A 13,601-nucleotide genomic window follows, 5' to 3' on the forward strand; every position below is an offset into this window, starting at 1 on the left:
TTCCAAAAAAGAGCTATCAAAATAATCGTTATTAAATTGTAAAAAAAAAATTAAAAAAAAACCCTGGTGTATTTAACGTCTAATTATTCGTGTTTATCAGGTCTGAGTCGCGGTTGTTGGCTCGTTTGGAGCCATTGGTCTTGTCTAGTGGTTGGTTTCGTACTCGAGTCGAGCGTGTATCGGCGAAACGGTGTGGAAACGCAGATGCAGTCGCGGCACGGCGTTGACGAGTGCGTGGGAGTGCAACGTGGGGCGACGAGATCGCGATGTGGGTCACTAGGAAATTGTTAGTCGTCTGTCGTTCTGACAGCCTTCCTGCTCCGGCGCGCGCAATGTGGGCGCCATTGTCTGATCTCACGGGCCAGGATGTGTAGGACTCGCATGCTAAGAAGGGCGCGAGGAAAAGTTCGACGAGCGATGAATCGTCGACACGTACGTTAATCAGGAATCCGGGATTGTAGACTAACGGGTTGAAAGTGAAGTTTCTATTCCTCGAATTAAATTCTGCTGTGCCTGACAAACCCGTGGTTTCTCGCGCTAAATCTACTAGCTGCTTTTCTTGAAACCCGGGATGGAATAAATAGCGATTAACAACAGTTAGTTAATATGATCCACTGTATCTTTATAAAAGTATCGTTAACGAATTGGGGAGCTTCTCCCGGTGAAAACGAGCCCCAACACGACGTTGTTCAGACCGCGTTTAAGTATACGCACTATAGTCGATTCGAAGTAACTTCGAACTCCGTGTAATGGAAGGTAGTACGAATGGGGTCGTGTTGGGGCTCGTTTTTACCGGGAAAACCTCACCGATTCAATGGTAATACCGACTTGATGATGTGATGGAAAATATAAAAGATTTTATAAATCAAATTGTCAAAGTTGATATTAAAAATCTATTAGAAACTAATTTAAATCCTAGTCGAGTAAAATAGTAAATTATTGCTTCACGCACGGTTGTAAAAATAGGTTCAAGTTAATATCTCCTTCAATTTAAGGTAGTTCGGCACGTCGAACGTGTATTTGCATACCCGAGAAGAGCGATTTGTTACATTCCACTTTCCCGCGTGCCGGTCGTTTTAATGGGATAAAAACAGTTGCATAACGGGCAACAGAGAGCAACGGGCATACGAATCCGTGTGGGTTCATTCTGCCTGGCGAGCTCTCCGAATGATGAACATTTATTATCTCTTTTTTCAGACCGCGTTGCGCCGCGTTGACTACTTTTATATCCGGTATGCACACGCTCGCACTTTCTACCACACTCCACGCTTATTAGAACCGTATTTTTACTATCGTTTCGTTTAATCGCAACATTAAATGTGTCGAATTTTATACGGTATAGATAAATTTTAATTTCAGATAGGGATTCGATACGTCAATATTCAATATCGATAAAGCACATCCGATTTTATCCAAAAAAGGAATTTCCTGTCGGTTCGGTGACACAAGAAAATCGCTCCAAAATTATCTTTTTATTTTTCGAGCACGTGACACGGTGCAAATATTTTGTCGCTAAATTTAGCATCGAATTTTTATTTCCACCGATCGTCGATACCAAAGGTGAGAAATTCGCGTGGCTTTTTGCGGAAGCGTGGGCTCGCGGTTGCGATCTAATTTCATTATCGTCGACGACGGAGATGTCACGATAACACGATTATCGTGGCGGAAGTCGACGTAGTTACAATTATCGTGGCCGAAAATATTATCACGCGGAAGTGTTATCGACGAGTCTGCGTGGCTATTCGTGTTTCCCCCCACCGAGGGGGGATACAAATAAATCGTCGTTTCTTTCGACTTGGTTCGCCAGTTTCTCCGTGCGGCGTGTGCGTGGGCGGGCAATCCCCCGTGCTGCATATAGCATAGCATCGTCGAGGACCGCGGGAATTACTATTCCAACGAGCGCGAACGAGCCAGTTACGAAACGAGGATGGAGGAAGGTAAACAAAAAACTGACTCGTTTCTACGGAAACATCTTCCGTTATGATCGATATCCCATCGATTCGAGGCAAAGTTTCTCGATCTTTGTTCACTCAATTTTTTCGAAATTTTCCCCTAAATCAATGAGAATTTTTCAATTGCAAAAGTTGGATATAGAAGTATGTGACCTTTAATTTTAATTTTATTTTGGTTGAATTATTGTGATACAGTAGGATGGGATCATTGGTGACCCACAGAAAAGTATTTGTCACTTGACCCATATGTGGGTCATATACAGGTGTGGTCCACGCAATTGTTACAAGTCATAACTCCGTTATTATTGCATTTACGAAAAAATTCCAAAGGAGAAAGATAAATGGTTCGAAGTGCACTACATCTGTAGGCCTTTAAATTCTTTTTGGATGCAGCGGTGCATGTGCAATTAACAATTGCATCATTTCTTTAAACAGAAATGCATATTTTTTTTTACACAGATCGATTCTTCTGTTCATTCTACGTATAAAATGATTAGGGTACCATGGTCAAAAAATTATTAGATCTCGAGATATTTTCAAAAAATGTCTTTATTATTATTATGATTCATAATTAATTTGTAATATTGCGATGTTTCAAATTAGGAACGTGTTCCATATCGAGCCTACTGTTTAAATTCAAATTTATCCTGTCCTACTTCTATTCCTCAATTGTCCCTTGGACACGTCCTGTCTTTCGGAATTGTTTGGTCCAATTTTGGTAAAGGATCGCGCGAAAAGACGAAAAGACGAAATGATCGAGAAAACGGTACAGTTGACGGTATCGATGGGGCCTGGAGATTGCGTGGAGCGAAAGTTACCGGTCGCCCATAAGCTCGACTTGGCGATATTTCGCGATCCAGCGACGCAATGAAAGAGTGCACGCGCAGCAAACGTGGACGCAAAGTGGAGATTTTCAGGGAAGAATGGAAAGCGAGTTTCACCGAGTTGCGTCCACCGCTTAGGATTTTACCATTGTCGCGTGGGTGTCGAAACGTATCTTGCACGGTATAAGGACATTCGTGCCACCCCCAGGGGGGTGGGGGGGGAGGGAGGTAGAACGGCGCTATTATTGCGTAAGAACGACCGAGGTACAAGCAGCTGACAACGATACCGTAATATCCAACGACGCCGGGCACCGAAGGTTCATATATTATTATTCCCCGAGCGAGAATGGAACGCTCGAACATGATAATTGCATCTGCACCATATACACGTACAAAAAAAAATAAAAATGAAATTTCAATTTCGTTCGTTGCGTCGACGAGCGTGAACGATGTGACCGCGTTTCGAGAAATGTTTATTGTGCTTGTTGCAATATAACGCGGTATTGTGGGTACACGTTGGGCGTGGCGACAACTTGGTACACCTTGAAACACGTCGTTCGTTCGACACGGAAATGTAAATGCTTAGAAAAATTGCACGTCGCGGTAACTGTATTTCACCAACGTCAGGAACGATTTTCAAACAATTTATTACAGAAAATTACACGATACTTTCTGTTACGAAAGAGATTGTGCGTTTATTGTATGTAAAAGGCACCCTTTGATCCTGTCGCTAATCCCTTAATTCGCGGCGTTGTTTATTACGCGATACGTTCCCCCGTATTATGGTAGCCCGATTGCATGCATTGTTGTACAGGAGAAAAACTGTTATCGGTGCTTGTTAGATCGATCGAACACGGAACCCGGCCACGGAGACACTTAGCGTCCTTCCATGCGAGCACTGGCCGTTGCAATCGGTTGCTGCCATAATCTCAAGCGAGCAAACCACATCAGAAGCAAAATTACTCGCGCTCGTTGTTGACACGTTCGTTATTTTTCCATTTTTCTTGCTCTCGAGGACACGTTTGGTTTGTTGCGACTGAGGTTTAACGCCGACTTTCGTCGCGATCGCAATAATTCTCCGAGAAAGCCGTGCGTGCGTCTTGGGCTATCAAGATAAAGCAAACTGTAACGAGGAAGTTATTTAAAAAGGCAGCTAGGTCGTGTTTATGACGCGAAAAGAGGATTTCACGTCGTTTCAAGGTGTCTTTCCTTAAATTATAGATATTAACACTAGATTGCCCAAGGAAGCCATTTTGACTGCTTTTTAATTTCACAATGACATAATGACACAATTTCTTAAAATTTTCTGACTTTTTGTACATCATATACAAATAATTATGCATAAATTATTTTTTTTCCCAAGTGAAGTATATTAGAAATTAATTTTAAACAAATTTCTTTTTACACATTAGTTATTCTTTCACAATGTAGTCATTTTGACTGCTTTTGGGCAATATAGAGGTCTGGGTTAGGTCTGGGTTAGATCTGGGTTAGATCTGGGTTAGGTCTGGGTTAGATAGGTATATACTATGTTTCAGTCTTTCTAGTGTTAAACACACGCGTTTAACCTAATAAAAAGTGTAATTATGCTCGACTACTATCGACAGAGACTATACTTTCTCAGAAACTCGACCTTAACCGTCGTAGTTATAATTATAATCGACAGTTAAGACAACAATATAACACGGAATTAATACACTGTCCAAAAAAAGAAAATGTTGATTCTATTTACGTGAGATAGTTGCAAAAATTGCAGTATTGTCTCGTTATAAGATCGCATTTCCGTCTCGTTCTAAGCACTCTGGCTATCCCCTCCACTCCGTTTGCAGTTGTCGCGACGAGCACGAGAAACCTAATACGATGCTTGAGAAAAGAAAGTCTATTCTCACTTTAACGCGTTAGATCTCCACCAGTCGATGATATAAATACACTATATAGATATTAATACTGCAAATGAAAATAGAAATTGCTCCCAATATATTTACAAAATAATAGAACAGAATTGAATTTAAGAAAGTAACGAATCTTCAACTGGAAATACCTAAAAAATTATTGAGTAAAAATTCATATAATCAAATATATCTTCATAAAAATTTGACTGAAATCGGTAACCTTACTGCCTTGCACTCTCCTTGCTAGCTTTCGATTGCAAGAGAAGGAAGAACACGGAAAGGTGTTTGGAGGGTCGCGTGGCCCCCAAGTCTTGAGGAGGGATTACAAAAAAGCGTAGAATGTTTTCGCGTGTTATATCTCGGGGGCGTGTCGTCGATCGTCGTCGTGTGTCCCCCCGCGACGGCCTGTGAACAAAGCGGGGGGCCCATTAATAGGTCATACTCGCGGTAATTAATTTATGAAGTGTTAAAGCGGCCTCGCCGCGGCCAAGGGTGCATTAAAATGCACCCTTCGGAGGGCCAGTGCATCGCGACGTGGGAAACGGTGGTTGTTTCACGCACACGCGACTCTTGGGCGACGCACCGGGGGCAGGAAATCCGAAATGCTCCCGGTGTACGATAATGAGACGGTCCTCGCGATTCTCCCGAACGATACCCGCGGAGCCTCGTCACGGTTTTAATGGCTTCATTTAGATTCCGTTTCATAGCCCGCGGCGGCTCTCTACCGTTTTAAATCTCCGATCCTCCGCCGCCGCAAGATTTCCTTAATCACGCCACTCTTGTGATTGCGTTTTCTCGATCCGCGGAGATCATATCGGGGAATCACGAACCCCCGTTTGCTCTATCGATTCCATAGGTTGAGGCTTCTAGATCGTAACAGTGCCCTTTAACCCCTGCATATCATTTTCCTTTCATTGTTTCTCCAAATTCTTCTTCCTGCACTATTTAAAAAAAAAAAGAAAATAGTATTACAACCTCAGATAGTGAAGATCGTGATAACGAATTAAGGGGGGAGTCTCGTATGAGACCTCAAAAATATCAATTTTTTTTCACTTCATGTTGGATTATTAATAAATAATCATTACAAAAATGAATCTAACAGTGAGAAACACTGTCCATTGTTTGCATACGAAGATCGTATTGGCATCATCGGGCCTAGGGGCCAGGGAAATAAACATGATGCAGGTAATGGTTTCTTTCCTTTTTAAGTGGACGTCGGATTTTCTTTTCAGTATTCGCGACGCGACTGATTAATTTACAAGTCGGATGTAAAACGAGATGTAAAGTCGGACGAGGGAAAGAAAAAATTGGAAATGTAACCGGTATCCGAAGCCCGTAAAAGAGGGAATATACGAGAAGCCGTTGATCCGAACAAAGTACAACCGTAACGGATCGAAAAATATTTCACGTATCGAGATACTCTTAATAAGCCGTTCTTCGTTCGCTGTTATGTTTTGCAATCGTTCGTTGGAGGCATTAGCTGGCCCTTTGTCGGCGCGATAAGGCTTTCCTGGCCGACCGCCTCGCTAAATCTCTCAAAGTGCCCGAAACCGTGTCTCTATATCCATATTTAGCAGCTCGATGATTAGATAATCGTGTCCACTCGTTCTCGAACAGATTAAAGGATTCACGGGGCCTCGCGGCTACCGTATCTTACAATTAGTCACCTTCGACGATAAATAACTGGAAAATTTCATTCCTCGACTGGGCCGCATTTTTAATTCGAAGAAGGCTGGCAAACCAATCGAAACGTACATAAATTGGGGCGTTTAGATTTCGACTCGAATGAAGGTGGCAGTCTTTAAAATGTATCCGCGTTAATCTCGACTCTATCCTCGCTTTGCTACGTAGTAACGATTATTAAATAAAAATGTGAAACAGCAACACCTGCGTCGAACGATAGTCGATACGAGCACGGGTGTCTCGTTGCAAAATCAACGATCCCGAGAAATCAGATCACGAATAAATCAATAAATTAAAATTCTCGACTTTATCGGCCTCGTATCGGGGAACGCGTTCCGATCGATTTTTCCCGATCGATTCAGCCTAGAAAACACACGGTCGTCCGCCTATCTCGAGCCGTATTCTCTATCGCGAACTTTCATCGTCTTATTTATCGGCATAAATCCTCTAATTTTCTCCCGGGGGCCTAAATAAACTTTCTAAGCGCGCACTCCGGGTCGACGATGTCGAAAAGAGATGAAATCTCGCGACGACGTGTGATCAGTCACGGTTACACTTGTTACGCGCTCGCGTCCGTTACCATTTTTTCGATCCCGACGGAGGATGATAAACATCAACGTCGCTCGTCGGACTGGTATTACGAGCTGTCTCGCGCCGAATCGATGTCTCAACCTACAAGCGATCGGGTCAATGGCAGAGCCGTAGGAAACGAGCGACTATCGGAGTTCGTTTCTTCTTTTTGGCATGGTTGAGTTAGGTCAGTCGCTCGATCGCTTCATTTTTTGCTGCCAGTGGAACGAGCGTCTCGAGAGAAATTGTTTGAGTAGTCACAAGCTATGGTTTCTGAAACTAACCCCAAACGTGATTCGTTGATTGAACGTTTCTATCCCTTTCAATAAATGGGGAAGATTCTCCTTGGAGCCAGTGAAACACGAAAAATGATATTTAAAAAAGGAGGGGAAACTTTTTGAGGGTGCACAAGCAATGATTCTTAAAACGAACCCCATACGTGATTCGTTGATTGAACGTTTCTATCTCTTTCAACAAGTGGGGAAGATCCTCCTTGGAGCCATTTGAGGATGCACAAGCAATGATTCTTAAAATGAACCCCATACGTGATTCGTTAATTGAACGTTTCTATCTCTTCCAACAAATGGAGAAGATCCTCCTTGAAACCATTAAAACGCGAAAGACGATATTTAAAAGAGGTGCAAACTTTTTAAGGGTGTACAAGTAATGATTAATGATTCGTTAATTGAACGTTTTTTTGGCGGGAAACTGAAACGTGCCTCCTGGATTCCACGCGTCGGTCGGATCGAAACGAGACTATTAACCCTTTGCACTCCGAATTATATTTGAATTTTGTTTTATTTAAAATTTACGTTAACTAAAAAATAGAGGAATTTAAACAAACAGAGGAACAAATAAATTCAATCGAATATCTGTTTTATTTACAGTATTGCTGTATTTTGTAATTTTCAAGTGTATGTTTTTGTATTGGACTCGAAAAAAGGTCAAATGGGACTCGACAAAGGAGTGCAAATGGTTAACAAATATTTTATCCTCGCAAACTATGGAATCACAGAGTTCCGTCGTGCAGAGGAAGGAGATGCTTGACCGAATTCAAGGTTTGGGGAAGGCACGCTCGCCCGGAAACCCAACGAAGAAACGTTTCTTCCCGCATCTCGTGCTGCATCGTCCGGAATCGCGAACGAACTCGTGTACGATCCGACTCGCGAATAATTTCGCAAGAGTCTCTCGACGAGAGTCACTGACATTTCTCCTTCTCCCACACGGCGAAGCGTGTAACAGTGACTCATTCCCGAAGACAACGAACCCCGAAAGGAAACGCGGATGAATGAAACGATGAATGGCCTCCCTGTGAATGAATTTACTACCGCCTCTTACTCCAAGGCAACGGTCATCTTTCTTGCCCCTGCTATTTTTTTCTGGATTTTTCTTTATTTTTCTCCGTCTTCGTTCGTTCCGATTCTCATTGTGCTCCCAGGTCGTCGCACCGGAGCGCTTCAATTAATTTGTCGTCGTCGGCCTCGGTACGAAATTAACGTTCTCGTTACTTCCGGCCCCCCTTCCCCTCCTTTTACCCCCTTGGCCTACCCGGTAATGGAACAATGGCGTATTTCTGCCTTGCAGCGTCGAAATATTATTTCCCGCGACGTTTCGCGAGAACCCACCCTCCCCCACATAACTCCTCGGGAAAGGGGAAAAGTTTATTCGCGAGTTTAACGAGGTTCGATCGCGAAACGTCCCCGATAACGCGTCGTCGTTATCGTAAACAGTCCAGACAGGAGGGGAAGGTACGCAAAGTGGAGAAACACCGTGAATTTCCAGCCAAGAAACGTGGCGAACTGCTCCGAGGAGGCTACTGTACGAAGCAAAAATGTTGCCACCCAACGAAATTTACAATTTCTTCTGATACAAACTATAGATCTATTTCTAGCTGGTCTCGTCGAGTATTCGAGTTTATAACCAACGTTCGATGGTCCAAAAAATAAAAATACGAATCTAGCCAGATGTTTTTAATTATATTTATTCTCTAGTCAAGGTCTTTATTACACATTAGTTCTGTTCAATTCGTCACGTCAACTACAAAAGCAGTGGAGGGGATAGAGAAAGTGCTTATAACGAGACAATACTGTACAACCCATAGCGAAGGGATCGATATCTGATTTTTAAACGCAACACATGGAAAATACACATCAATTTTTTACTTTAATTCGACGTAAGATAAACGTCGTGTAAATTTAGATGCATCAAAAGGGTAAAAAGGGATTAATCGCGATTGATTTTGCAACGATCTTCCGAAAAACCTTGTGTTCTCGAAAACTAGATCGTAAGGCATCAGTGCAACCTGTTACGCTATTGGTTTTCCGCGGCAGTTCGGGGAAAACGCGATGCAACCGGTTCGAAAGTGTTCAACGCGTACAATATGCATGCAACGACTCTGCGTCTCGTACCAGATCGACGAGTAAACTTCAAAGCCTCGAATTGCTCGATCCGTGTACGTTGATTCGCAGCTGGCTTCTGTCCAGGAGCTCCCAAAAGCTGAAACAAAATGACACTCGACCGTGCCTGGAATCCATACGTGTTGCTCGTCAGACGTTTCATCGATTTAACCCTCTACAATTGTTCTCAAGGGAGTCTTCCACTCTAAAACCCCCTTTTTCTATCTCTTTTTAGTATTTTTTTATACTGAAACTATACAACTTCTTGCAGCGGCGTTTTTCCATATATATTTCTCTCTCTTTCGATTATATTTTCACATTTTTACAAGTCATAGTCAAAATTAGCAGTGATACATAGCCTCGACCTAACAATACATGTAAGTTTGTTCATTTTAGGAATTCTGTGATATGCTTTTGTACATAAATATACATTTCTAAGCTTATATTCTTTAAAAAAAAAAAGTCGAATTTTTTGACTGTTTTCAGTAGAAGACCCCCCTTTTAATCCACTTAAAAAAAATAACTGTTCTGAAATAAATACGATATGATTCCGTAATTCGTAACTAATAACTAGAAAACAGGAAACATTATTATTCATTTTTTCGAGTTCCCTGCGCGACGATTGGGTCGTTTTTTTTGTTTTTATCGATGCAATCGTGTCCCCGGTGTTTCGACCGAGCAAACATATGCACCGATCCCAACAGCGTGTCATTTGCCAGCGCACGATTGTTATTGTTAGCGTTCGCCGGTGCCTGTGTTGGGGTTTTTGTTAGTTACCCGCGTGGCCGTGTTCGCGTGACAAGTCAGAACACCGACCACTTCCTGTCCATCCTCTTCCATAGCGTGCACGCACGCACGCACTTGCACACGCGATTACCACAACGTGTTTTCGGTGTAACGAGAACGCGTAAACCAGTTTCCTAACCGAGAATTTTTAACGATTGTTATTTTCATCGATCGGTGGTCCCCCCAGCCTGAACTCGCTCGTTCGAACTTTTACCGACTCCATGGGACCTTTAATTCCAAAAACGTCCTTCCTGCATCACGGGTTCTGATTTATCAAAACCAAATACCCGTGAAATCGATTTTTATATCGTTTACTGTGTTATTGTCACTGTTTAGAAATATTCTGTTTTGGAATTTATTTTATATAAAATTGTAACGAGGTTCTTAACCCCTTGCACTTCGAATTGTATTTGAATTTTGTTACCAGCACCTCCCGACGCCTTTAACACTTTGACAGAACTTTTAACAGTGAAACGAAAATAATTCTCGAGTTAAAATGTCAAAGAAAATGAATTTTAATAGGCTTCGTAAATTTTAATTTTAATTTTCATATATCCAGTGAAAATGATCAATAATTGAATATGATTTTTAATTAAATACTATAAATTGACTATAGCGATATTTTAAAATGGTATACAATGAAATTATTATGAAATAGTTTTGCAAAGGGTTAATCATTTCTCGGGTTATTATTCTCTGAATGCAGTACGATGATTCAATGACACAGAAACTATCGTAGACGTCGATTTAATTTTTTAAATATTTTAGAAACACGTTCACTGTCCGGTCTCTCAGCGGCGTATCCAAAAGCGTGGCGCTGTGACCCGCATGCGGATCATGGACAGCGAGCGTGTTGATCAAGTATTACGAAACAATTGATTACTTTTTTAAATTGGAAATTTTGTGGAAATTCTGAAGGCAGCATTAATTGAGGGTTAGTGCAAAGGGTTAGTGATTGGTCGATGAATCTTTTATGATCAATCATTAAAGTAGAGGATATTTGTGCATTTATGGGGAATTTTAATTATAAAAAAATTACAGAACGCATTTAATATGCAAAAATATAAGAAATAAAGTCTCTACGAAGCTCCCATTTCGTTAATTCATATCAATAAAAATATGAATTAGATAAGTTTCTATCTGGAATGTTTGCTCCTGAAATTAATTATAGACTGGAGTTTCGTGTGAATTTTTATAATTTTGAGCGATCAAGAACCTGTATTCAGTGTGTTTAAAGGGGTCAGCAGACTTTGAAAGTACACGAATGAAATATAAACTGTTTCTATCTCTGTTATACCGTCGTTATTCGACGAAACAGAGAATCGAAAGTCCGGACGATGTTTCGATGCTACTTGCGACGCGGTTGGTCCCATCGCTACGTGTAGAAACTCGTTAATACGGTGTATCCGATGAGTCGGGTATTCGATTACATCGAAGGCAAGGCAGGCAGCCTTTTAACGCTTTAAGGGCTGAGCAAATACCTCCGAGCAGCTGCCTTTTGCTGGAAAACAAATTGTCGATAGAGCAAACGAAGCATCCTCCTAACACAAAAACAAAGAATATTCAACTTCGAGAATTAAACGTTAAAAAAATTGCGAAAAATTATCAAACCACTATCTCGTCGAATACAGTTCAATTTTGCCAAATCATTTCGCGGCGTATCTGTATTTTAAGATTGTCCATATTTTTGTGCAGTGATTTATCAGACGAAATTATTCGAAGCCTTGGAATTTACTCGAATTCGCGAGCAAGCATATCGAACTTGATCCCATCGCTAATCGTCGGTGTTCAGGATGGTCGTTCGTCGACCCCGAAGAAACGTGCCCCGGCGGATAGTCGATAAATATTTAGCGCGAATTGTATCGCCGATATTTTACAATCGCGACCGCGCTGTCGTAAACGAAACGTCCCGTTTCCTTTGCTAATCAAGCAATTGCATTTAATTTTAGCTCCCTGCGACTCACGGTGGTCCGGAGGATCGATGTTCCTCGAAAATCAAATTGTTCTTCCGTTCCAACGATGCTCCAGAAATCCACACCTTAATTTTCAACAATCTCGAGCTAATTAGATTCATTAGCTAATTAGTTGCACACTTTTGCATTTCTGTTGCATTACACTGTACAGTTTAATGTTACTCTTTCTCAAAACACAATTTAGAATCGACTTGGAATCTTCTATTCTTTAAATTTGGTTCTATTGTTCATAGTTCAATTTTGGAGCGTTCGAGAATGCTTTTGTTACCCATTCATGGTGTTTGTAATAAATACTAAAACTTTACCCTAGTTATAGATACCATATTGTTTTTTGAACAATTTAGTCTAACGCGTTCACTGTCCGTGACCCGTATATGGGTCGTGTCGCCGTGCAATGGGATACGCGGTTGAGAAATCGGACAGTGAACGTGTTGACGTACACGTTCATTGCGATAAAGCGTTGGAATAATTTAATTGGCCATCATTTGTGAGAACTAACGATGGAAAATGTCTAAGAGAGGCGTAACTTTGTTTGTTTCAGGGCCGTGAAAGCATTCCAGCAGGTGCTATGGGTGGAACCAGGATTTCCACGGGCCTGCGAGGTTCACCTACGGCTTGGCTTGATGCTGAAGGTCCACGCTGACTTCGACGCCGCCCTGAAGCACCTGACACTCGCTTTGATCGATGCCACGACACCTGCTTCCTTTTCCAAGCTCGAAAGTGAGTCCCGGTTTTCGTCCCACATCGCCTACGCTGTCGATTTCTATAAAAATAATGCAACCGGAACAGCTGCCGACCGCGAAACCGTTTTTATTCCGAAATCTTACGCCGGTGCCATATGTTGCGTCGACGTGCAATTTCTTCCTGCGTCGATCATTCTGTACAACACGAACGGGGTCAACAACACGCACACGAACACTTTCGACGGTTCATTGTGAATCACAAAAGTTATTTCATGCGTGTGTTTAAAAAAAATCATAACTTCCGGTGCCTAAATTTTTCACCGAAAAAAAAAAGTTTTCAAATCGGTTTGAAAAAATTATTTTTAGTTACGGGAGTCCATTACAATCATTTTTGGTGAATAGACATATTTTCGATATCCCGCGCGTGGTCGAGAAAAAAATTAATTACTGAAAATATAATGTACCACCGGAAATGTACCCTGGAAATTTCGTGCGTATCTTTAAAACATCATAACTTCTGAACGGATTGGGCGATTTTAATGTTTCAAGCGTCAAACAACGCGCATTTTAGTGTAGAATATTTACAAATTCTAAGAATATTAGGAAAGTTGTTTCTTGACCCCGCAAAATGAGGAAAACCCCATAAAAATGGTTCAATTTTCAAACAACGATAACTCCTATATTAGTGAACATATTTCAATGAAACTTTTTTCTGAAGCAGAGCTCATGGGTACCTACAAAAAAGTACTAAACAACTTTTTCGTAGGACGTCAAACAAATTTATTAAAAATTAAAAACGAATTATTAAGAAAAATCAACAGGGGGGTGTGTCTTAATTTTTC

General features: G+C 41.4%; 1 protein-coding gene across 3 annotated transcripts in view; it reads left to right on the forward strand.

Annotated features, from left to right (window-relative positions):
- Positions 1–13,601, forward strand: part of LOC122401153 (histone demethylase UTY) — a 118,396-nt gene that overhangs the window by 71,578 nt on the left and 33,217 nt on the right. For all 3 annotated transcript variants that reach the window (XM_043403114.1, XM_043403120.1, XM_043403118.1), the window contains one exon: positions 12,618–12,796. In XM_043403114.1, coding sequence (XP_043259049.1) covers positions 12,618–12,796 — 179 coding nt within the window. The remainder of the gene's footprint in view (positions 1–12,617; positions 12,797–13,601) is intronic.

Source organism: Colletes gigas, unplaced genomic scaffold (assembly GCF_013123115.1).
Source record: "Colletes gigas isolate AHSC1104 unplaced genomic scaffold, ASM1312311v1 Colletes_gigas_Sc00002, whole genome shotgun sequence".
In the NCBI taxonomy this organism is placed as follows: Eukaryota; Metazoa; Arthropoda; class Insecta; order Hymenoptera; family Colletidae; genus Colletes; species Colletes gigas.